We start from the raw sequence: 25,095 nt of genomic DNA on the forward strand, positions 1-25,095 counted from the left end.
CTGCTGTTGTGCCTCCTTTGTAATTGCATCAATATGTCGGGCCAGGACAGATCTTCAATGGTGTTGACATCGAGGAACTGGAAACTGCTCACCCTTTCCACGGCTGATCCATTGATGAGGACTGGGGAGTGTTCTCTCGACTTTGCCTTCCTGAAGTCCACAATCAATTCCTTGGCCTTACTTACATTGAGTGTAAGGTTGTTGTTGTCACACCACTCAACCAGCTGATCTACCTCACTCTTGTACGCCTCCTTGTCACCAACAGTGAGCTCAGCATTCATCCGAGACGTGTTCCAGTGTTGATTGTCAGCAAGGTGGAGATGTTATTTCTGATCCACTCTGACTGGTCTCCCAGTGAGGAAGTCAAAAAGGGAGATACAGAGGCCCAGGGAAGACAATACATGAATGATCATGTTGATTGGTGGTCATTTAAATCCTCAGGGTGTGATCAGGGAAGTCCTTAAGTGGCTATTGTCTGCATTAGCACAATGTCAAAGTGTATCCCTGTCACGATGCATCATTCAGGACAGGTCTGTTTCGTCAGAATCAGAATCAGGTTTATTATCACCAGCATGTGACGTGAAATTTGTTAATTTAGCAGCAGCAGTTCAATGCAATAGTTAATATTCTAGCCAGTTCTGTATTCAGAGAGCCGTCCTTTAGCACTTTAGCAGAAGATATGTATTTTGGGTGTTTGGAGTTTGTGCTCTGAAGCTTTCAAAAGGATTCTACTCGCTGGGATGTATGACTATCGTAAATATGTAATTCTACAAATTCTACAAATATTCAAAATGTTAGAGGTTGGTAGGTAATTATAGCGAATGAAATTGTGTTTATTCATTTATCACTTTGTGTTTAAAGACTGTAAGTGTGAGTGATGAGAGGAGAATCAGATTCTCTGCAGAAATTCTGCTGTTTTTATATCACCAGCTTCAAAGTCTCTCTGATGACTCAGTTGATGAGTCACAGCAGAGGTTATTCTACTTAGACTGTGATGGAAATAAAAATCGCAGATCATAGTTTCTATAAATCACACACGACATCACAAATATCTGAAACTTCTTACCAATGACAAGCAACTCCATTATTTTCAACTCTTTCCCATCAACAGAGAAGGTGTAATCTCCTTGGTCACTGGCATTTAATCTGTTTATCGTCAGTGCACCACTCAAAGCATTGAATTGTAAACGGTCCTTGAACTGCTCACTTGGTTCCCATGTGGCGACGCCTGGGATGTGCATCAAAATAACATCATGGCTTTTGTTGCTGGCTTTGAAAGTCCAAAGGATATCATTCTTGCTGGAATCAACGGTGATTTCAGGATCCAGTAAAACTGATGAACCAAGGACACCAACCACTTCTTCCCTTTCAGCTGATTAGAATAAAAAGAAAATATAATCATTTAAACTGTAGAGCAGGTGAAAGTGAGAAAATTACAGCAGAGGAGTAATATTACATGAACAGATGTTATTGGACATTTTACTGCAGTTTCAGGACCAAGCTGTGCAGGGCAACTTGATCTGTAGCCTTGGTCACCTGGACAATACTAATACTTCTGTCAGGATGTTGTTTATTGGCCTCAGCTCAGCGTTTAGTACAATCATTCCCACGGTTCTGATTGGAAACATTACAACCTTGCTTTTATATTCTCGTCCTCTCAAAATGAATGCTAACATCACATTTGCCTTCCTCACCACAGACTCAACCTGCAAATTAAACTTCAGGGAACCCTGCACAAGGTCTCACAAATCCCTGTGGTGCCTCAGATTTTTGCATTTTCTCTCCGTTTAGAAAATTGTCAACCGTTTCATTTCTTCTACTGAAGTGCATGACCATACACTTCCCGACAACACATTCCATCTGCCATTTCTTTGCCCATTTTCCAAACCTGTCTAAGTCCTTCTGTAGCCTCCCTATTTCCTCAAAACTACCTGCCCTCCAATCTACAGTATGCGCTGGGCTGTCCGCACCACTCACTCTGGCGATTGAGGGAAGTACAGTTCCCATACTACGCAGTGATGCAGCCAGTCAGGATGCTCTCAATTGTGCCCCTGCAGAAAGTCCTTAGGCTTTGGAGACCCATACCAAACTTTTTCAACCATGGATTGAAGGAAGATGAGGAGGAATTTCTTTACCTAGAGAGTGGTGAATCTATGGAATTCTTTGCCACAGGACGCAGGAAAATAAAACACAGATGTTAGTTTGCCTCCCAGGTGCCAGGATCCAGGATGTTTCTGATCGCATCCACGATATCCTGAAGCAGGAAGGTGAACAGCCAGAGGTTGTGGTACATATTGGTGCCAACGACATAGGTAGGAAAAGGGAGGAGGTCCTGGAAACAGACGACAGGGAGTTAAGAAAGAAGTTGAGAAGCGGGACCACAAGGGTAGTAATCTCGGGGTTACTGCCCGTGCCACGTGACAGTGAGTATAGGAATAGAATGAGGTGGAGGATAAATGCGTGGCTGAGGGATTGGAGCAGGCCACAGGAATTCAGAGTTCTGGATCATTGGGACTTCTTTTGGGGCAGGTGTGACCTGTACCAAAAGGACGGGTTGCATTTGAATCCCAGGGGGACCAATATCCTGGCTGGGAGGTTTGCGAAGGCTACTAGGGAGAGTTTAAACTAGATTTTCTGGGGGGGTGGGAACTGAACTGAAGAGACAGAGAAAGTGGCGGTGGCTCGCAAATAGAGAAAGCTTGTAAGCAGTGTGAGAGGGAGGACAGGCAGGTGATGGAGAAGGGATGCGCTCAGACTGATGGTTTGAGATGTATCTATTTTAATGCAAGGAGTATCATGAACAATGAGGATGAGCTTAGAGTGTGGATCAGTACTTGGAGCTATGATGTTGTGACCATTACAGAGCCTTAGATGGCTCAGGGCAGGAATGGCTACTTAGAGTGCCAGGCTTCAGATGTTTCAGAAAGAACAGAGAGGGAGGCTAAAGAGGTGGGGGTGTTGCACTGCTGATCAGAGATAGTGTCACGCTGCAGAAAAGGAGGAAATCATGGGTGGAATTTAGAAACAGGAAGGATCAATAAATCTACTGGGTCTTTTTTTAATCGACCACCCAATAATAACAGAGACATCAAAGAGCTGATAAGGAGACAGATTCTGGAACGATCCAGTCATAACAGTTTCGAATGTTAAAGGGCATGAACAGATATGATATGGCAAAGTGATTTCCCATGGTAGGGGAGTGTAGGACACGACTTCAGGATTGAAGGACGTCCATTTAGAACAGAGATGCGGAGAAATTACTTTAGTCAGAGGGTGGTAAATATGTGGAATTTGTTGCCACGAGCGGCTATAGAGGCCAAGTCATTGGATGCATTTAAGGCAGAGATAGATAAGTTCTTGATTAGCCAGGGCATCAAGGGGTATGGGGAGAAGGCAGGGGAGTGGGGATGACCGGAAGAATTGGATCAGCCCATGAATGAATGGCGGAGCAGACTCGATGGGATGAATGGCCTACTCCTGCTCCTATATCTTATGGTCTAACAGGGTTGTCGCGATGGGAGATTTTAATTTCCCAAATATTGATTGGCATCTTCCAAGAGTAAGGAGTTTAGATGAGGTGGAGTTCGTTAGGTGTGTTCAGGAAGATTTCCTGACACAAAATATACATAAGCCTACAAAAGGAGCAGCTGTACTTGATCTGGTATTGGGAAATGAACCTGGTCAAATGTCGGGTCTCTCAGTGGGAGAACATTTTGGAGACAGTGATCACAAATTTATTTCCTTTACCATAGCACTGGAGAGGGATAGGAACAGACGAGTTAGGAAAGCGTTTAATTGGAGTAAGGGAAAATATGAAGCGATCAGGCAGGAACTTGGAAGCATAAATTGGAAACATGTTCTCAAAGAAATATACTGGAAAAATGTGGCAAATGTTCAGGTGATATTTGTGTGGCATTCTGCATACAGTAGGTATGTTCCAATGAGACAGGAACAAAGGTACAGGAACAAAGGCAGTTGAAAATTTTGTCAAGAAGAAAAGTTTACGAAAAGTTAAAAAAAAGTTAATGATAGAGATCTAGAAGATTCTAAGGCTAGCAGGAAGGAACTTAAGAATAAAATTACGAGAGCTAGAAGAGGCCATGAGAAGGCCTTGGTGAGCAGGATTACAGAAAACACCAAGGCATTCTGCAGGTATGTGAAGAGCAACAGGATAAGATGTGAGAGAACAGGACCAATCTAGTGTAACAGTGGAAAAGTGTGCATGGAACCGGTGGAGGTTGCGGAGGTGCTCAATGAGTACTTTGCTTCAGTACTCACTACGGAATAGGACTTTGGCAATTGTAGGGATGACTTACAGTGGACTGAAAAACATGAGCATACAGACATTAAGAAAGAGGACGTGCTGAGCTTTTGGAAAGCATCAAGTTACCGGGCCCGAATAGGATATAGCCCAGGCTACTGTGGTAGGAGATCGCTGAGCCTCTGGCAATGATCTTTGTATCATCAATGAGGATGGGAGAGGTTCCGGAGGATTGGAGGGTTGCAGATATTGTTCTCTTATTCAAGTCAGGGAGTAGAGATAGCCCAGGAAATTATAGACCAGTGAGTCTTACTTCAGTGGTTGGTAAGTTGATGGAGAAGATCCTGAGAGGCAGGATTTATGAACATTTGGAGAGGGATAAAAATGTTAAGAATAGTCAGCATTGCCTTGTCAAAGGCAGGTCGTGCCTTATGAGCCTGATTGAATTTTTTGAGGATGTGCCTAAACGTGTTGATGAAGGTAGAGCAGTAGATGTAGTGTATATTGATCTCAGCAAGGCATATGATAAATTACCCCATGCAAGGCTTATTGAGAAAGTAAGGAGGCGTGGGATCCAAGGAGACCTCTTCTCTTTGTGATTTTTATAAATGACCTGGATGAGGAAGTGGAGGGATTGGTGAGTAAATTTGCTGATGACACAAAGGTTGGCGGTGTTGTGGTTAGTGTAGAGGGCTGTCAGAGGTTATAGCGGGACATCGATAAGATGCAAAACTGAGCTAAGGAGTGGCAGATAGAGTCAACCCAGAAAAGATGTGAAGTGGTTCATTTTGGTAGGTCAAATATGACGGCAGAATATAGTATTAATGATGAGACTGCTGGCAATGTGGACGATCAGAGGGATATTCGGGTCCGAATCCATAGGTGCTGCGCAGGTTGACTGTGTGGTTAAGAAGGCATATGGTACATTGGCCCTCATCAACCGTGGGATTGAGTTCAAGAGCCGAGAGGTAATGTTACAGCTACATAGGACCCTGGTCAGACCCCACTTGGAGTACTGTGCTCAGTTCTGGTCAGCTCACTACAGGATGTATGTGGAAGCTGTAGAAAGGGTGCAGAATAGATTTACAAGGATGTTGCCTGGATTGTGGAGCATGCCTTATGAGAATAGGTTGAGTGAGCTTGACCTTCTCTTCTTGGAGCGACAGAGGATGAGAGGTGACCTGATAGAGGTGTATAAGGTGATGACAGGCATTGATCGTGAGGATAGTCAGAGGCTTTTACCCAGGGCTGAAACGGCTAACACAAGAGGGCACAGATTTAAGGTGTTTGAAAGTAGGTACAGAGGAGATGCCAGGGGTAAGTTTGTTTGTTTGTGTTTTTTTTTAACGTAGAGAATGGTGAGTACATGGAATGGGCTGCCAGCGATGGTGGTGGAGGTGGATACGATAGGGTCTTTTAAGAGACTCCTGTACGGGTGCATGGGGCTTAGAAAAATAGAGGGCTATGGGTAACTCTGGGTAATTTCTAAAGTAAGGACATGTTAGGCACAGCATTGTGGGCCGAAGGGTCTGTATGGCGCTGTAGGTTTACTATGTTTCTATGAAGCTCAGAAGTCCAAGTATTTACCTGTGGTATACTTAAGGAAGAGGTTGATAGATTCTTGATTGGTCAGGACATGAAGGGATATGGGGAGAAGGCAGAGATTGGGGCTGAGAGGAATATTGGATCAGCCATGATGAAATGGTGAAGCAGACTTGATGAGCCAAATTCTGCTCCTATATCTTATGGTCTAATAGTCTTATGGGAATGACCACAACTGGACAAAAACTCCAAATTATGGCCACCAATGGTTGTACAATTTCAATATAGCAACTCAACTCCTGTGCACTAAATGTGCCAAGAGCTTCCTTTACGACTATATCTATATGTCATGCCACATTCACGGACTTATGCATCTGCATTCCCAGATCTCTCTGTTCTACAAACACTCCTCTGTGCCCTTCCCCTCATCTTGCAAGCCCTAGCCTGGATGGTCCTGCCAAGTGCAACACCTCACTCTTGTCTACACTAAATTCCATCTGCCATTTTTGAGCCCATTTTTCCAGCTGCTCCAGATCCTGCTGCAAGCTTTGAAAGTCTTCCTCACTATCCAAGAGACCCCTAATCTTGGTATCATCCACAAATTTGCTGATCCAGATTACTACATTATCATTCCCCTCATTGATCTAGATGACAAATAACTAATGGACCCAACAGTGATCCCTGTGGCACACCATTAGTCATGGCTCTCCAGTCAGAGAGGTAACTATCTACTTCCACTCTTTGGATTCTCTCTTCTCCTGTGAAGCCAATGTCCAATCCAAATTACTACCTCATTTTGAATGCCAAGCAACTGAACCTTCTTGAGCAGCCTCCCATGTGGGACCATTTCAAAGGCCTTGCTAAAGCCTATGTAAACAACATCCATGCCTTGCCTTCAGCATTCCTGGTGCAACAACAGCCACGTGACTCAGCGGTGAGAAGGCACTTTTCATAAACAATATACATCTCGGGTCAGTATGACTTCGGGTTCAAACCAAACAGGAAGGTCATGATGTTCTGATTAAAGAAACCTCAATTTGAGTGAATGATTTGGAAATACTGCCCAAACCCAATTATCAATTGGCAAGAAATAACAGATTGTACACCACATAAAATTATAAAGAAAGCATATTTATCAATTTCAACTTTATTGAACAGTTATTAAAAGAAAAGAAAAAAAATAAAAGGGCCTATTACAGTTAACCTGTCTAAATATTGGAGCTCATCTTTTCCAAAGCTGTGTAAACTGTTACTCACGGTGCTGAACCCACGCTCTGCCTGAAATCACCCACCATAGTCCGAATTTCCCTTGAAGGCCATCTTCAACAAACCGGCTTTCTCTCACGAATATTGGCACTCGTCCTTGGAGATATTCATCTGCACAAAGCACTTCTTGCAATGGGGACTCTCCTTCCTACGGCATTCTGTGGTATCTTCCCTTCCGTCCCGCTCCACATCTCCTGCTAAAAAGACCCCAAACCAGACTACTGTCCATCACAAAGCTCCATCCACTACACCCTCTCAAAAACTTTCTCCAGATCCCACCATCCTGACTGGCTATTACAACATTCCTAAGTAGAACAGCAGGGCTTCTTGTCTGAGCCAAAACCAAAACATTCTACCAGCAGGACATAATGCTTTTGCTAAAATGAAATACCTACAACATAGCACTGGAAATCTTAACCAGGGCATTACACTGGTAACTTCCTTCAAAAATACAGTAAAAATGGTTAGACATGACTTACCAGGCACAAAGCTATGTCTTCTTTTAGCCCTCCTGATTTCCTTCTTCATTGTTCTCTTCCATTTCTTATACTGATCAAGTATCTCATTTGTTCCTACCTGCCTATACTGTTATGCATATCCTTTTACTTAACCAGAGCATTAATGTCTTTCAAAAAAATCAAGATTACAAAAATCTATTATACTTGTCTTAAATTCTGACAGGAATATATAAATTCTGTATTCTCAGAAGTTCGCTTTTGAAGCCCGCCCACTTCCCAAGTATACCTTTCCCGGAAAACAACCTGTCCCAATCCATATTTGCCATATCCTTTCTGATACCATCAAATTTAGCCTTTCTGCAACTTAGCATCTTAACCCAACCACGTCTATCCTTTTCCATAATTACCATAAAACTAAAGGCATTATGATCACATACTTTTGTCACCTGCCCTGTCTCATTCCCTAATAGGAGATGTGGTATCACATTCTCTCTAGCTGAGATTTCTATGAACTGATTAAGGAAACTTCACTGAACGCATTTGACAAACTCTTTCCCATCCAGCTCTTTTACGGTATGGGAGTCCCTGTCAATATGTGGAAAGATAAAATCGACTATTATCACAACCTTGACTTTTTGCTACAGTCTGCAATCTGTCTGCAAATTTGCTCCTCTAAATCCCATGGACTGCTGATGGTCTGTGAAACTATCCCATTAACTTGGCCGTACCTTCCTTATTCCTCAGTTCTACCCAAAAAGCCGCACGAGATGAGCTCTCCCATCTGTCCTGACTGAGCACGGCCATGACATTTTCCCTTACTGGTAATGTCACCCCTCCTGCTCCATCATGCCTAAAACAACGGAACCCCAGAACATTGAGCTGCCAGTCCTCCCTCCTGCAAACAAATCTCAGTAATGGCTACAATGTCATATTTCCACAGGCTGATCCATGCCCTAAGCTCATCCACCTTTCCCACAATACTCCTTACCTTGAAACATACACAGCTCAGGACATTTGCCCCACTACGCTCAATCTTTCAATTACCTGACTTTGTACATGGGCTTAACAACACCTTTCTCTACAACCACTCCATGATCTGTTTGGGCACTCTGCTTCACATCCCCCTGCAACTCAAGTTTAAACTCCACCACCACTCAACCACCAACCACTAGTGCAGCACTAGTAACCCTTCCCACTAGGATATTAGTCCCCCAGTTCGGGTGCATTATGGAATAGATGGCTTTGTGGCTAAGTCTGCTGACAATACGAAGATAGGTGGAGGGGCCGGTAGTGCTGAGGAAACGGAGAGTCGGCAGAGAGACTTGGATAGATTGGAAGAATGGGCAGAGAAGTGGCAAATGAAGTACAATGTTGGAAAGTGTATGGTTATGCACTTTGGCAGAAAAAATAAACGGGCAGACTTTTATTTAAATGGGGAAAGAATTCAAAGTTCTGAGATGCAACGGGACTTGGGAGTCCTCGTACAGGATTCCCTTAAAGTTAACCTCCAGGTTGAGTCGGTAGTGAAGAAGGCGAATGCAATGTTGGCATTCATTTCTAGAGGAATAGAGTATAGGAGCAGGGATGTGATGTTGAGGCTCTCTAAGGCGCTGGTGAGACCTCACTTGGAGTACTGTGGGCAGTTTTGGTCTCCTTATTTAAGAAAGGATGTGCTGACGTTGGAGAGGGTACAGAGAAGATTCACTAGAATGGTTCAGGGAATGAGAGGGTTAACATATGAGGAACGTTTGTCCGCTCTTGGACTGTATTCCTTGGAGTTTAGAAGAATGAGGGGAGACCTCATAGAAACATTTCGAATGTTAAAAGGCGTGGACAGAGTGTATGTGGCAAAGTTGTTTCCCATGATAGAGGAGTCTAGTACGAGAGGGCATGACTTCAGGATTGAAGGGCGCCCTTTCAGAACAGAAATGCGAAAAAAGTTTTTTTGTCAGAGGGTGGTGAATCTATGGAATTTGTTGCCACGGGCAGCAGTGAAGGCCAAGTCATTGGGTGTATTTAAGGCAGAGATTGATAGGTATCTGAGTAGCCAGGGCATCAAAGGTTATGGTGAGAAGGCGGGGCAGTGGGACTAAATGGAATAAAATGGATCAGCTCATGATAAAATGGCGGAGCAGACTCGATGGGCCGAATGGCCTACTTCTGCTCCTTTGTTTTATGGTCTTATGGTCTTTTTGGAGAAATGTCCTCTGGTCTGATGAAACAGAACTTGAACTGTTTGGCGATAATAACCATCGTTATGTTTGGAGGAAAAAGGGTGAGGCTTGCAAGCCGAAGAACAGCATCCCAACCGTAAAGCATGGGGGTGGCAGCATCATGTTGTGGGGGTGCTTTGCTGCAGGAGGGACTGGTGCATTTCACAAAATAGATGGCATCATGAGGAAGGAAAATTATGTGGATATATTGAAGCAACATCTCAAGACATCAGCCAGGAAGTTAAAGCTCGGTCACAAATGGGTCTTCCAAATGGACAATGACCCCAAGCATACATCCAACGTTGTGGCAAAATTACTTAAGGACGACAAAGTCAAGGTATTGGAGTAGTCATCACAAAGCCCTGACCTCAATCCGGAAGAAAATTTGTGGGCAGAACTGAAAAAGCGTGTGCAAGCAAGGAGGCCTATGAACCTGACTCAGTTACACCAGTTCTATCTGGAGGAATGGAACAAAATTTCAGCAACTTATTGTGAGAAGCTTGTGGAAGGCCACCCAAAATATTTGATCCAAGTTAAACAATTTAAAGGCAAAGCTACTAAATACCAACAAAGTGTATATAAACTTCTGACCCACTGGGAAAGTGATGAAAGAAATAAAAGCTGAAATAAATCATTCTCTCTACTATTATTCTGACATTTCACATTCTTAAAATAAAGTAGTTATCCTAACTGACCTAAGACAGGGAATGTTTTCTGGGATTAAAAGTCAGGAATTGTGAAAAACTGAGTTTAAATGTATTTGGCTAAGGTGTATGTAAAGTTCTGACTTTAACTGTATATACTAACTGAAAAAATATTTCCAGAAACTTTCTTGCTTACTTACTTAGAACCTCCAAATATGTTTGCCCAAGACCGTTGAGCCAAATCTGGACCAGTAACACTGGCCCACTCCAACAATGACCACTCCTACAATGGCCACTCCTACAATGACCACTCCTACAATGGCCACTCCAACAATGACCACTCCTACAATGGCCACTCCTACAATGACCACTCCTACAATGGCCGCTGTGCTTTTTATTGATCCAGAGCTGATTTCAGCCAGCAGAAAGAAAACTGACTCTCCTGAGCTCTTTAGAAACTTTGTGCTGCATCACAAACAGGTGCAGTGGAGGCGAAGAAACAGAGAAAAGGGAAAAGCATTTTTATATGAAATAGGGAAGAGGTTAGTCAACATAATCATAGAAATCAGAGGTTTATAAAAGATGCTGGTTGACAGTTTTTCTCCAGAGATGGAGGCAGGGAGATGGAGAAAAGGGAAAGAGATGTCAGAGATGGAACAACTGAATTTAAGGAAAGGGTGGAAGTTAGAGGCAAAGTTGATAAAATTAACGAGCTCAGCATGGATGCATGAAGTTGCACCAATGCAGTTGTCATTGTAGCAGAGGAAGAGTTGGGGAATATAACCGGGGAGGGCTGAACATGGACTGTTCTACGTAGCCAACAAAGAGGCAAGCAGAGCTTGGGCCCATGTGAGTTCTTATGGCTACACCTCAAGTTTAGAGAAAGAGGAAGGAGCCCAATTTTGAAAAATTTTGAAGGTGAAGACTAGATCTGCCAGACGAAGGAGGATGGTGGTGGAGGAGGATTGGTTGGTTCTTCGTCAAGAAAGAAGCAGAGAACTCTGAGGCCTCATTGATGAGAGATAGGAGATGAGGGAAGGTATTATCAGCACAGGGTGTGAAATCCTTGCCAAAGAAGTGGGCTTGGGATAGCGGTGATGGAAGAAGAGCTTAGTGCTGTGGGGGGCATGGAACTCACAGAGGTGCACGTGAAGGTGTACAAAGATGAGGCCCCCACTGAGGAAAAAACATTCTGCCTCAAAGAGGGGAAGGTCGGAGGAAATTGAGAAGACATGGCAAGGATCAAAACATGGATCAGAGAGGGGAAGAGAGCTGGAATCACAGGAGAGAAGAGGTTTGGGGTGTTCAGGGAAGGTGGAGAGGTGAGAGACACGGGGCTGCAGAGTGGTCAATCTTTCAACCTTTGCCGGATGTGAGGAAGGTGAAGATCTGGCGGGTGAAGACATGGACCTAGTGGAGAATAAAACTTCAGAGAGGCTCATGACAGGCTGAAGAGAGAACGGCCCAGAGCTGTGGCAGATACTGAGACAGAGTCTCCAGGTATCTCTGCATGGCAGAAAGAGTGACGTGTGGAATGTGGAGGGAGAAGCAGTCAATTAAACACGAGTACCTGGAATCCTCAGTGGGTCCAGACCTAGAGACCTGAAAACGGTACTGGAAGCCATGTGGCACAAGATGGTGGCACAGACAAGCTCCCAGGAAGGTTACGTGGTTGTGGTAGAGGGTCTTGGTAAGCACATGGTGGAAGAGTCGGAGAACAGCAGACATCACAGAGGAGAGGCAGTGAGAGAGGGTTTCACTGAACTCCCATTGAAGAGCAGATTTAACACTAGAACAATTCATCACATCAGTACATCAGGGCAGTACAAAGGAAAACAATAACAATGCAGAATAAAGTGTCACAATGACAAACAAATTGAAGAGCAGAATCAGAATCAGGTTTAATATCACTGGTATTTGTCATGAAATTTTTGTTACATGACAGCAGTACATTGCAATATATAATAAAATAACTAAATGACAGTAACTATATACAGTAATTACAGTATATATAGCTAAATTAAATAAATAGTGCTAAAAGAGCAAAAAAAAAGTAGTGAGGTTGTGTTCATGGGATCAATGTCCATTCAGAAATCTGATGACAGAGGGGAAGAAGCTGTTCCTAAATTGTTGAGTGTGTGCCTTCAGTTTCCTGTACCTTCTCCCTGATGGTAGCAATGAGAAGAGGACATGTCCTGGGTGATGCAGACAGTAAGGAGAAAGGCCATAGGTTAAGGGTGAAAGGTGAAATATTTAAGTGGAATCTGAAAGGGAACTTCTTCACTCAGTGGGTGGTGTGAACATGGAACGAGCTGCCAGCAGAAGTGGTGGATGAGGGTTTGACTGGAACGTTTAAGACAGGTTTGGATATGTACATGGATTGGAGGGGTAAGAGGTCTGTGTTCTAGGTGCAGGTCAATGGGACTGGACAGAACACCAGTTCAGCACAGACTAGATGTGCTGGAGATCCTGCTTCTGTGGTGTAGTGCTCAATGATTCTATGACTCTCCAATTATTCTGAATCACTAACTGCCCATGTCACAGTCACTAATTCAGTGTGTTGTGCACTCGTGTTTTCTGATAGTTTATGAGCTACTGTCATAATTTCTTGTCTGCTGTCATCCTCAACAGAAACACTGAACCCCATTTTCCTCTCAACTTCCACCATGGGTGATCCACAGAACATAGAACAGTATAGTACAGGAACAGGCCCTTCGGCCCACAAAGTTGTGCTGAACCAATTAAATTGTAATCAAATAGCTAACTAATCTCCATACACTGTCCATATCCTTCTATTTTCCTCACATTCATGAGCCTATTGAAATGGCCCTTAAAAGTCTTTAATGTTTCTGCCTCCACCACCACCCCAGGCAGCCACCATTCTGTGTAAAAACTTGCCCTTTCATCTCCTTTGAAATGATCCCCTTGCACCTTAAATGCATACCCTCTGGTATTAGACATTCCTACCCTGGGAAAAATCTCCTCTCTGTTTACTCTATCTATGCCTCTGATATTCTTACAAAACTGTAACAGATTTCCCCTCAGCCTCCATTGCTCCAGAGAAAACAACCCACGTTTAACCACCCGCCCGTTACAGCACGTTCCCTCTAATCCAGACGGCGTCCCAGTAAACCTCTTCTGTACCGTCTCCAAAGCCTGGACTTCCTTCCTGTAAGAACTATTTGCATTACTCCAGATGCTTCCTAACTAGAGTTTGATAAAGCTGCAACATAACTTCCTGACTTTTGAACTCAGTGCCTCGACTAATATAGGCAAGCATGCCATACACCTTCTGAATTACCCCATCAACCTGTGGAGCCATTGCCAATGAGCTATGAACTTGGACTCCAAGATCCCCCTGGTCATCAAAAATGTCAAGGATTTTGTCCTTAACAGTATACTGTCTCTTTACATTTGATCTACCAAGGTACAAGACTTCACATTTGGCCGGGTTAAACTCCATCTGCCATTTCTCTCCCCATATTTACAACTGACCTATGACCCATTGTAATCTCTGACAGTCTTCTACGCTACTCACAGCAGTACTGGTCTGCATATCATCAGCAAACTTATTAACCCACCCATCAACACATTCATCCCGGTCACTTATCCACTTCACAGATCATCCATCTGTGGAACTTTGAAAAGGGGTCTGTCTTCCTGACTCTGAACATCTCCCATATAGTTTTGGTACAAATGATACCTTCAAAACATTTGTTACTTATACTATGGAATTTGTGTGTTCCTACACTTGTTTTCCAACCAGTACATCCTGCCCTGAACTCAGGGGCATCCCCCCCCCGCACCTCCACCTGCCCCAGGTAGGAATGCTCTGGAGAATGTGAAATCAGATAGGAGAGATGATTTGTTTCCTTTGCATTCTGGCGAAAAGCAGTGGATCAACATGTTTTCTTTTCCCGGAGGCAGGGTTGGTTTGATAAGTTCCTGAATTTTGCAAACATTTATTTAGTATGCATCTAGTTTCACAAACTTTTCGTAGAGTGTATTTTTTAATCTCTGCTGTCTTCTTTTATTCACACATTGGGTACTTTATTAGATAGACCCCTACACCTGATCATTAATGCAAAAGTCTGATCAGCCAATCGTGTTGCAGCAACTCAATGCACAAAAGCATGCAGGCATGGTCAAGAGGTTCACTGCTCCAGACGCAACTTCAGAATGGGGAAGAAACGTAGTGACTTTGACTGGAATAATCATTGGCAGTGGTTAGAGTATCTCAGAAACTGCTGATCTCCTGTTTTTTTTCCATGCACAGCAGTCTCTAGAGTTTACAGAGAATGGTGTGAAGAACAAAAACATCCGGTGAATGGCAGTTCTGAGGGTGAAAACACCTCATTAATGAGAGCGGTCAGTGGAGAATGGTCAGACTGGTTAAAACTGACAGGAAGGCAACAGTAATGCAAATAACCACACGTACAATAGTGGTATGCAGAAGGGCATCTCAGAAAGCACAACACGTCAAAGCTAGCAGCAGATTGTCTATAGCAGCAGAAGACCACAAACATACACACAGTGCCCCCTTTTTGAGGTCCTTTAGCTATCACCAGTGACCACTGAGTGTATGCATCAGTCTCGTTCCCTTACTGATTTGTTTGCTCAATTTTAAATCATGATTTTCTTATGAGACCACCCATGAACAATGTGGAAGCAGAGACCTTTCTCTTTACAAGAGGAACCGGAACTCTATAAAACTCCAGTTAGGCCGCATCTGGAGTATTGCGTAAAGCTGCAACATAACTTCTTGACTTTGGTCTCAATGCCTTGAATAATAAAGGCAAGCGTGCCTTATGCCTTCCTAATCGTCCCATCAACCTGTGTAGCCATTGTCAATGAGCCATGAACTTGGACCTCGAGATCCCTCTGCTCATCAACACTGTTAAGGATCTTGCCAGTAACAGTATACTGTCCCTTTACATTTGACCTACCAAGGCACAACACTTCACGTTGGCTGGGTTAAACTCCATCTGTTATTCCGGTGCCCATATCAACAACTTATCTATGTCCCATTGTAATCTCTGACAGTCTTCTACGCTACCCACAACATTACTAGTCTTAAACTTACTGCAAACTTACTAACCCACCCATCTACACTTTCATTCCAGTCACTTATCCAATTCACAGATCATCCATCTGTGGAACATTTTAAAAGTGTCTGTTTTCCTGACTCTGAACACCTCCAGTATAGTTTTGCTGCAAATGATACCTCAGAAACATTTGTTACTCACACTATGGCATTTGTGCATTCCTACACTTGTTTACCAACCAGTATCCTGCACCAAACTCAGGGAAATTCCCCTCATCCCCCCACCTTGCCCCAGGTAGGAATGTTCTGGAGAATGTGAAACCAGACAAGGGAGATGATTCATGAGGGTACTTCTGAAGAACGAATTGTCAAGAATATCTTTCCGATATTTCACTGATCACTGACTGCCATCTTGCCTAATACACTCAGTGGCCATTTATTAGATAGACCCCTACACCCGATCATTAATACAAATATCTGATTAGACAATCACGTGGCAGCAACACAATGCATAAAAACATGCAGACATTCAGTCCTTGTTCAAACCTAACACCAGAATGGGGAAGAAATGTGACTTTGACTGTGATTGTTGGTGCCAGATAGGATGGTTTCACTAGAGGCAGGATAACATGTATCCTGTCTCTAGTGTGTCCAATCCCTTAATAATCTTATATGTTTCAATCAGATCCCCTTTCATCCTTCTAAATTCCAGTGTACACAAGCCCAGTCGCTCCAATCTTTTAACATATGACAGTCCCGCCATCCCGGGAATTAACCTCGTGAACCTATGCTGCACTCCCTCAATAGCAAGAATGACCTTCCTCAAATTTAGAGACCAAAACTGCACACAATACTCCAGGTGTGGTCTCACCAGGGCCCTGTACAACTGCAGAAGGACCTCTTTGCTCCTTGTCATGTGTGAAGCCAAGCAGAGCTGCAGGACAGACGATGCTAATGAGAGAGATAACGAAAGACAATGGAGAATCATTCAAAATGCTAATAAGAGAGAAGAGAGAGATTAACGAGAAAAAGACGCCACCTAATTCAGATGTTGGCATCTGTGACAGACCGTTCGTTTTGAACCCGATCTGTTTGAAGTTTGATGGACAGGTGATACCCCATCAGGGGGATAAAAATAGTGGGTTTGCTAAGGCACAGGACACATGCCACGAGACCCTGGAAAGAGCAGTGTGCTCCACAAGTTGGTGGGAGTTTGGAGGACTGTTTCGCAGGAATCGGTCAGAGGCTCGCAGGGTGTAAAGGTACGATCGGTGGGAATCTGGTGTGTGTCCGCCCTTGCCTGGGTGCCGGGTTCACCACAGAAGAACGATCGCATCCGGAACGGATGGGTCACAGTCGGTGACCACAGCTGGATCAGAAGGCATCAAAAGGTTTGCCTGAAACCAACTGCATCCCTCTCTCTCTCTCTCTCGCACTCTCTCTCTCTCTCCCCCCCCAATGGTACAACAACAGCGATTACTTCGAACTGCACTAGACTGAACTGAACTCTGCTTCACCTTTAGACTGATCATTTTACCCCTAGACTGCGATTGAGCTTGGTTGATTCCTATTACCCTATTTCTGTGTATATGTGTAGACAATCATTGCTAACCTGTTACATTTATATCCTTGCAGTTAGAGTACTGTATTACTTATTTCTTTAATAAAACTTTATTAGTTCCTAGTAATCACAGACTCCAACGAGTGTTCCATTTCTGCTGGTTTGACAACCCAGTTACGGGGTATGTAACATAAGTGGGGATCTCGGCAAAATTTTGAACGCCAAAATTGGGACTGGTAAATTGATTGGGTTAAAATTCCCGAAAGAAAAAAAAAGGGCAAACAGAAGAAATGGAGATTGAGGAATTTCTAAAGGCGCCAACCTTGGAGGCATTAGAGGATGCCAGGAAATCAGAATTGGCGACTGTTACAAAACGGTTGAATCTTTTTAAGGGGAAGCAGACAATGAGGAGAGCGGAGATGCACAGAGCTATCGTTGAGCATTATGTATCTAAAGGTGTGTTTCCCCACGGGGAGCTGGATGTGATGTCTATGAGTAAACCTGGTGGGGAGGTGATGCAGCTGCAGATGGAAAAATTAAGGCTCAAGCATGAGTTCCGAGTAAAGCAGTTAGAACGAGAAGAGAAGCAGTTGGTACGGGAAGAAAGAGAAAGGCAGCTAGAACGGGAAGAGAGAAAGAAGCAGAAGGAAAGGGAGTTTGAGCTGGAGAAGTTAAAGATAGCGCTCAAGAGGGGCCAAATGCCGGACCAAGGTGGAGGGTTCAGGGCGACCGAGGAGGTTAGGCTGGTTCCCCCATTTGAGGAGGCCGATGTTGATCGATACTTTCTACATTTTGAAAAAGTTGCTGCAAGTCAGGACTGGCCGATGGATAAGTGGGCTGTTTTACTTCAGAGCGTGCTTCAGGGGAAGGCTCAGCAAACTTACTCAGCGTTGTCAACAGAAGATGCCCAGAGGTATGATGTGGTGAAAGAGGCTATACTCAGGATTTATGAGTTGGTCCCGGAGGCATACCGGCAAAGGTTCCGGAATGTGAGGAAGCAGTGGGGCCGCATGTATTTAGAGTTTGCCTGTGAGATGCAGATGTATTGTGAGCATTGGTGCGCCTCGAAAGGGGTCAATGGGGATTATGACAGACTGCTACAGCTAATACTGATTGAGCAGTTTAAAGGTTGTGTCCCTGAAGGTATGAGGCCCTATCTAGATGAGAAAGAGGCAGAAACCTTAGCCGCAACTGCTAAGTTAGTGGATGAGTACACATTAACACACAAAGCAAAGTTTACCCCGAATAAGAGCTACCAGAAAGGTTGTCGAGAGGGCGGAGAAAGTCCGCCGGCAAAGCCAGAAAGTAAGCCGGGGACTAGTGAGAAGGATAAGGAAGATGGGAAGCAGTTTGTTAGGAAGTCTCCTGGGGTCGTATGCTATAATTGTGGGAAAGCCACATTGTGTCCAGGTGCTTTGCCCCAAAGGAGACGGGGAAAGGAAAAACGACGACTCTGACTGGCTGTAGTGAGCCGGCAAACAAACCGCTAGGGGAGAAGAGGTCTGATAGAGTTCAGGAAGGGCATGAGAAGTTTACTTCAGCCGGATTGGTGACGGTGAAGGAGGGGTCAAACCCCAGTTCCAGTGCAGACCTGAAGAGACACTGGGGCTTGTCAGTCACTGATCTTAAGGAGGGTGTTAGACTTTAGTGCAGAGACCGAGACTAGGGAGGTCAGTGTGATAACAGGCATTGGGAAAGGGACTGAAGCAGTACCTTTGCACCAGATACACCTAAAAAGTTACTTAGTCTCCGGACCGGTCATGATAGGGGTGAGGCCCGAATTACCGATGTAAGACGTGGAGGTTTTACTCGGTAATGACCTTGCAGGTGGAGATGTGTACCCAGCAGTAAAGCTGACGAGCAAGCCTGCCAGGACTGAGGACCCGCCCATGGACTCACAGGTTTATCCCGCTTGCGCAGTAACTCGACGCATGTCGAGAAAGGCTGCTGAAGCAAATGTGGATTTAGTTGAGACATTTTTACCAGCCTTGTACCAGGAGGGGTTAGAAAGTGAGAAGGAGGAGCACAGTGGAGCAGAAGGAAGTGAGGGAGTTGAGGTAGATTTATCATTAGCGAGGAAGGAATTTATACAGGCACAGGAATGAGAGCAAGTGTTTCAAGTGGGCGATAGGGTCTTAGTTCTGTTTCCAGTGGTACCCAACCCCCTCCAGGCGAGATTCCACGGTCCGTACAAAGTGATTAAAAAGATAGACTCTTTGAATTATGTTATTGAAATGCCGGAAAGACGTAAGCCGACACAATTAGTGCATATTAATATGTTAAAAGCTTACCACAATAAGAAAGCAGATCTAGTCGGTGTTATCACAACAATAAATGAGGCTGGGGTGCCAAATGATAAGGGGAGAACCCATCTTGAAAAGATAAGTATGGTGCCGACCAGATTGGAGAACTCTATTGTGTTGGCCAACTTTGCTGATAAGGTCTCTCACTTAACCCCTGAACAGAGCGAACCGCTGATAAAGCTAATTAACCGGCACGCAGACGTATGTCCAGATGTCCCGAGGTGATGCAAGGGAATGGTACATGATGTTGTTGTTACATCAGATCAGCCTATTAAGCAACACCCCTATAGGATGAACTTGGAGAAGGGCAAGCTAGTGGAGAAAGTAATTGAACACATGCTAGCCACAGGTATTATTAGGCCATCCAAATCAGAATGGGTCTCTCCCTGTGTGGTTGTCCCGAAACCCGATGGAAGCATACGATTCTGTACAGATTACAGGAAGGTGAGCGCCATTATGAAAACTGATGCTTACCCCATCCCAATGGTAGATGATTGCATCGATAAAGTGGGGAGAGCTAAGTACATCACAAAGATCGATTTGCTGAAAGGGTACTGGTGTGTTCCTTTAACCAACCGGGCTAGAGAAATCTCAACATTTGTCACTCCATCCGGGATATACGAGTATAATGTTTTACTTTTTGGCATGAAGAACACCCCAGGGACCTTCCAAAGGATGATTAATTCAGTGATAAAAGGGATAAAGAATGCAGAAGCGGATATTGACGATTTAATGGTCTGGAGTGACACGTGAGAGGAGCACATTGTGGCAGTAGAGGAACTGTTTAAACGGCTGTCTGAAGCCAACCTGATAGTGAACTTAGTGAAAAGTGAGTTCGGCCACGCTAAGGTCACATATCTGGGGTATGTTGTAGGACAGGGGCAGCTGGCACCGATGCAGGCTAAGGTGCAGACTATCTCTGAAGTTCCCATCCCGACGGACAAGAGGGCCCCGAGAAGGTTTTGGGGGATGGTGGGGTACTATCGGAAGTTTTACAAAAACTTTGCGGATATTACCCTCCCTCTTACTAAGCTGTTGCCGAAGAATGCAAAGTTTGTGTGGAATGACCTTTGTCAACAAGCCTTCCAGAGTTTGAAGGCGATTCTGTGTCACCACCCTGTATTGAATGCGCCTGACTTTTCAAAACCCTTCTCTCTAGCAACAGATGCTAGCGACAAAGCAGCAGGGGTGGTGCTGTTGCAGACAGACAAGGAAGAAATTGAACACCCCGTGGCTTATTTTTCTAAGAAGTTTAATGTCCATCAGAGAAATTATTCCACTGTGGAGAAGGAATTACTGGCAATCATTCTGGCATTACAACATTTTGAGGTTTATATTTGTCCGGCACGAAAACCACTGATAGTTTACACTGATCACAATCCATTAGTGTTTTTGGCCACAATGAAGGATAAAAACAAACGCTTGTTAAGTTGGAGCCTGGTATTACAGGAATTTGATATAAAGATAAAACATATAAAAGGAACCGACAATGTGATTGCTGATTGTCTGTCCAGGTGTTAAAACTTAATGTTCTCTGTATTAGCCTAATAGCTGATGACTACCTGTATATTAGTGTGTATCTTATAATGTGCATTCATGCCCGTAATTTTTACCCCTGGTATAAAAATACTTTTAAAGATGGGGGTGTCATGTGTGAAGCCAAGCAGAGCTACAGGACGGATGATGCAAATGAGAGAGATAACGAAAGACAATGGAGAACCATTCAAAATGCTAATAATAGAGAAGAGAGAGGTTAACAGGAAAGAGACACAACTCAGATGCTGGCGTCTGCCACAGACCGTTTGCTTTGAACCTGAACTGTTTGAAGTTTGATGGACAAGTGATACCCCATCAGGGGGATAAAAATAGCGAGTGTGCTAAGGCATAGGACACATGCCACGAGACCCTGGAAAGAGCAGTGTGTCCCACAAGTTGGTGGGGGTTTGGAGGACCAGTTCGCAGGAATCGGTCAGAGGCTCACAGGGTGTAAAGGTACGATCGGTGGGAACCTGGTGTGTGTCCGCCCTTGCCTGGGTGCCCGGTTCACCACAGAAGAACGATCGCATCCGGAATGGAGGGGTCACAGTCGGTGACCACAGCTGGATCAGAAGGCATCGAAAGTTTTGCCTGAAACCAACAGCATCTCTCACTCTCTCTCTCTCTCTCTCTCTCTCTCTCTCTCTCCCCCCCCCCAACGGTACAACAACAGCGATTACTTTGAACTGCACTAGACTGAACTGAACTCTGCTTCACCTTTAGACTGATCATTTTACCCCTAGACTGCAATAGAGTTTGGTTGATTCCTATTACCCTATTTCTGTGTATATGTGTATACTATCATTGCTAACATTTATATCCTTGCGGTTAGTGTACTGTATTACTTATTTCGTTAATAAAAATTTATTAGTTCCTAGTAATCACAGACTCCAACGAGTGTTCCATTTCTGCTGGTTTGGCAACCCAGTTACGAGGTACGTAACATCCTATACTCAACTCCCCTTGTTATGAAGGCCAACGTGCCATTAGCTTTCTTCACTGCCTGCTGTACCTGCATGCTTACTTTCAGTGACTGATGAACAAGGACACCTAGATCTTGTTGTACTTCCCCTTTTCCTAACTTGACACCATTCAGATAGTAATCTACCATCCTGTTCTTGCCACCAAAGTGGATAACATCACATTTATCCACATTAAACTGCATCCGCCAAGTATCTGCCCACTCACCCAAACTGTCCAAGTCACCCTGCATTCTTATAACATCCTCCTCACATTTCACACTGCCACCCAGCTTTGTGTCATCTGCAAATTTGCTTTGCTAATGTTATTTGTAATCCCTTCATCTAAATCATTAATGTATATTGTAAATAGCTGCGGTCCCAGCACCAAGCCTTGCAGTACCCCACTAGTCACTGCCTGCCATTCTGAAAGGGACCTGTTAATCCCTACTCTTTGTTTTCTGTCTGCCAACCAATTTTCTATCCATGTCAGTACCTTACCCCCAATACCATGTGCTCTAATTTTGCCCACTCATCTCCTATGTGGGACCTTATCAAAGGCTTTCTGAAAGTCCAGGTACACTACATCCACCGGCTCTCCCTTGTCCATTTTCATAGTTACATCCTCAAAAAATTCCAGAAGATTAGTCAGGCATGATTTCCCCTTTGTTAATCCATGCTGACTCGGACCAATCTGTTTGTCCCCATCTACATCAACGGAGCTGTAGTAGAGCGTGTATCAAGCTTCAAATTCCTTGGTGTCCACATTTCCGAGGATCTCACCTGGTCCCTAAACTCCTCCATCCTGATCAAAAAGGCGCAACAGCACCTTTATTTCCTGCGAAGCATCAAGAAAGCTCACCTCTACCCCAGGATACTGATGGACTTTTACCGCTGTACCATGGAGAACTTACTCACCAATTGCAACTCAGTGCGGTATGGCAATTGTACCATATTGGACCGCAATGCACTCTAGAGTGTGGTGAAAACGGCCCAGCGGATTATCAGCACCCAATTGCCCACTATTGAGAACATCTCAGCACTACAAGACTGTTTTTTGCACACAGACTGGGACATATTCAGAACAGCAGCCTCCTATGACGACCATACAGACATTGAGGAGTATGCGGAGGCAGTAATCAGCTACATAGCCAAATGCACGGAGGATGTCACTGTGATGAAAACCTTCACCGCACATGGTTATAAAAAGCCATGGATGACAACAGAGGTGCAGTCACTACTGAAGGCCCGTGACACAGCCTACAGGTCGGGGGACAGGAGTGCGCTTCGCTCAACCAGGTCTGCGCTTTCACTAGGGATCAGGAAAGCGAAAAGGGCCTATGCGGGCAAAATACACGGACACTTCTGTGACACAGGTGACACCAGACGGATGTGGCAGGGAATTAAAGCTCTGACAGACTACAAGATCAGGCAGAAAACTGATGACAGCGGCGCCTCTCTTCCAGACAGGCTGAACAATTTCTTTGCCCGCTTCGAAGCATCAAACACTACAGCAAGGGGGAGAGTCAGTCCCTTTTCACCATCTGACCAGCCGGCTCCAATCATTGATCCAGAGCAAACACGGAGGACCCTTGCCAGGGTTAACCCACGAAAAGCGGAAGGTCCCGACAACATCCCTGGACGTGTGCTCAAGGAATGTGCTGATGTATTAGCAGATGTCCTGACAGACATTTTCAACATCTCCCTTAGTCAAGCCATTATCCCCAGATGCTTCAAAACCTCCACAATCATCCCTGTAGCAAAGAAATGAGTTGTAGCCTGTCTAAATAATTACCGTCCCGTTGCCCTGACCCCCATAGTGATGAAATGCTTTGAACGGCTTGTCAAGCCTCATATCACAGCCAGCCTCCCCTCATCACTGGATCCTCTACAGTTTGCTTATCGTCCAAATCGCTCTACGGAGGATGCAATATCCACCACACTGCACACAGTTCTCTCTCACTTGGACAACAAAGACACTTATGCCAGAATCCTGTACATTGATTTCAGTTCAGCGTTCAATACCATCATCCCGCAGAGACTAGTGGAGAAACTGTTGCTGCTTAGCCTTAACACTGCTATGTGTCGCTGGATTCTGGATTTCTTGACAGAGAGACCACAGTCAGTCCGTGTTGGTAGGAACATCTCTGACTCCATCACACTGAACACTGGATCCCCACAAGGCTGTGTGCTTAGCCCATTGCTGTTTACACAGCTAACACATGACTGTGCAGCCAGATTCAAGGAGACCCTGATCATTAAATTTGCTGATGATACCACAGTGGTGGGGCTCATTAGCAAAAATGATGAAACAATGTACAGGGAGGAGGTCAAACACCCAGAGAGCTGGTGCAGTGATAACAACTTGAAGCTTAATGTCACCAAAACCAAGGAGATGATTGTCAATTTCAGACAGTCTCAGCCTGAGCACACACCCTTCAGCATCAGCGGCTCCACAGTGGAGAGAGTGGAAAACATCAAGTTCCTTGGGGTGCAGATCTCGGACAATCTCACCTGGTCCAGGAACACTACTGGGATTGTGAAATGGGCCCAGCAGAGATTGCACTTTCTGAAGAAGCTTAAACAAGCATCACTCCCCACTAATGTCTTAACTACATTCTACAGAGGCGTGGTTGAGAGTGTGCTGACCTTTTGCATCACAACCTGGTACTCCAGCTGCCGTGCTGTCAACAAAAAAGCCTTTCAGAGGGTGGTTAGGGGAGCAGAGAAGGTTAATGGGGTCTCCCTACCTTCTGTCCAAGACCTCTTTCAGAGTCCATACCTCCAGAAGACACGGTACATCATTAAAGACCCCTCACACCCTCTCCATGAACTGTTCGTTCTTCTGCCATCAGGCAAACATTACAGGAGCATCAAAACTAAAACCACAAGGCTACTAAACAGCTTCCTCCCACAGGCAGTCAGACTGCTAAATAGCTGCTCTACCTGACTCTGCTTTGGACACTTTTAACTTGCACTGGACAATTATAGCTTGATTTTAACTGACATGTGGCTGTTGTGTTTTACTATTTATTGTTATGTTTATTATTTAGTGTTGCGTTTGACATGTTATGGTTATGTTATGATTGCACTGCTCCTGGGAAACGCTGTCTCATTCTGCCCTGCAGAGCTGATGTATGGTTAGAATGACAATAAAGTTTTTTGAGTCTTGAATCTACCATAAACGCTGTCTGGGCAGGGTGAAAAACATTATCAAGGATGCTTTTCACCCTAACCATGGACTTCTTACTCTCCTCCCATCCGGTAAGTGCTACAGGAGCCTCCGCTCCCGCACCAGCAGGCACAGG

At 44.5% G+C, this 25,095-nt stretch overlaps 1 protein-coding gene across 2 annotated transcripts in view; it reads right to left on the reverse strand.

Annotated features, from left to right (window-relative positions):
- LOC140198138 (uncharacterized) overlaps window positions 1–25,095 on the reverse strand; it is a 174,738-nt gene that overhangs the window by 145,659 nt on the left and 3,984 nt on the right. For both annotated transcript variants that reach the window (XM_072259098.1, XM_072259097.1), the window contains exon 2: window positions 1,067–1,372. In XM_072259098.1, the coding sequence (XP_072115199.1) occupies window positions 1,067–1,372 (306 nt within the window). The remainder of the gene's footprint in view (window positions 1–1,066; window positions 1,373–25,095) is intronic.

Source organism: Mobula birostris, chromosome 5 (genome assembly GCF_030028105.1).
Source record: "Mobula birostris isolate sMobBir1 chromosome 5, sMobBir1.hap1, whole genome shotgun sequence".
Lineage (NCBI taxonomy): Eukaryota > Metazoa > Chordata > Chondrichthyes > Myliobatiformes > Myliobatidae > Mobula > Mobula birostris.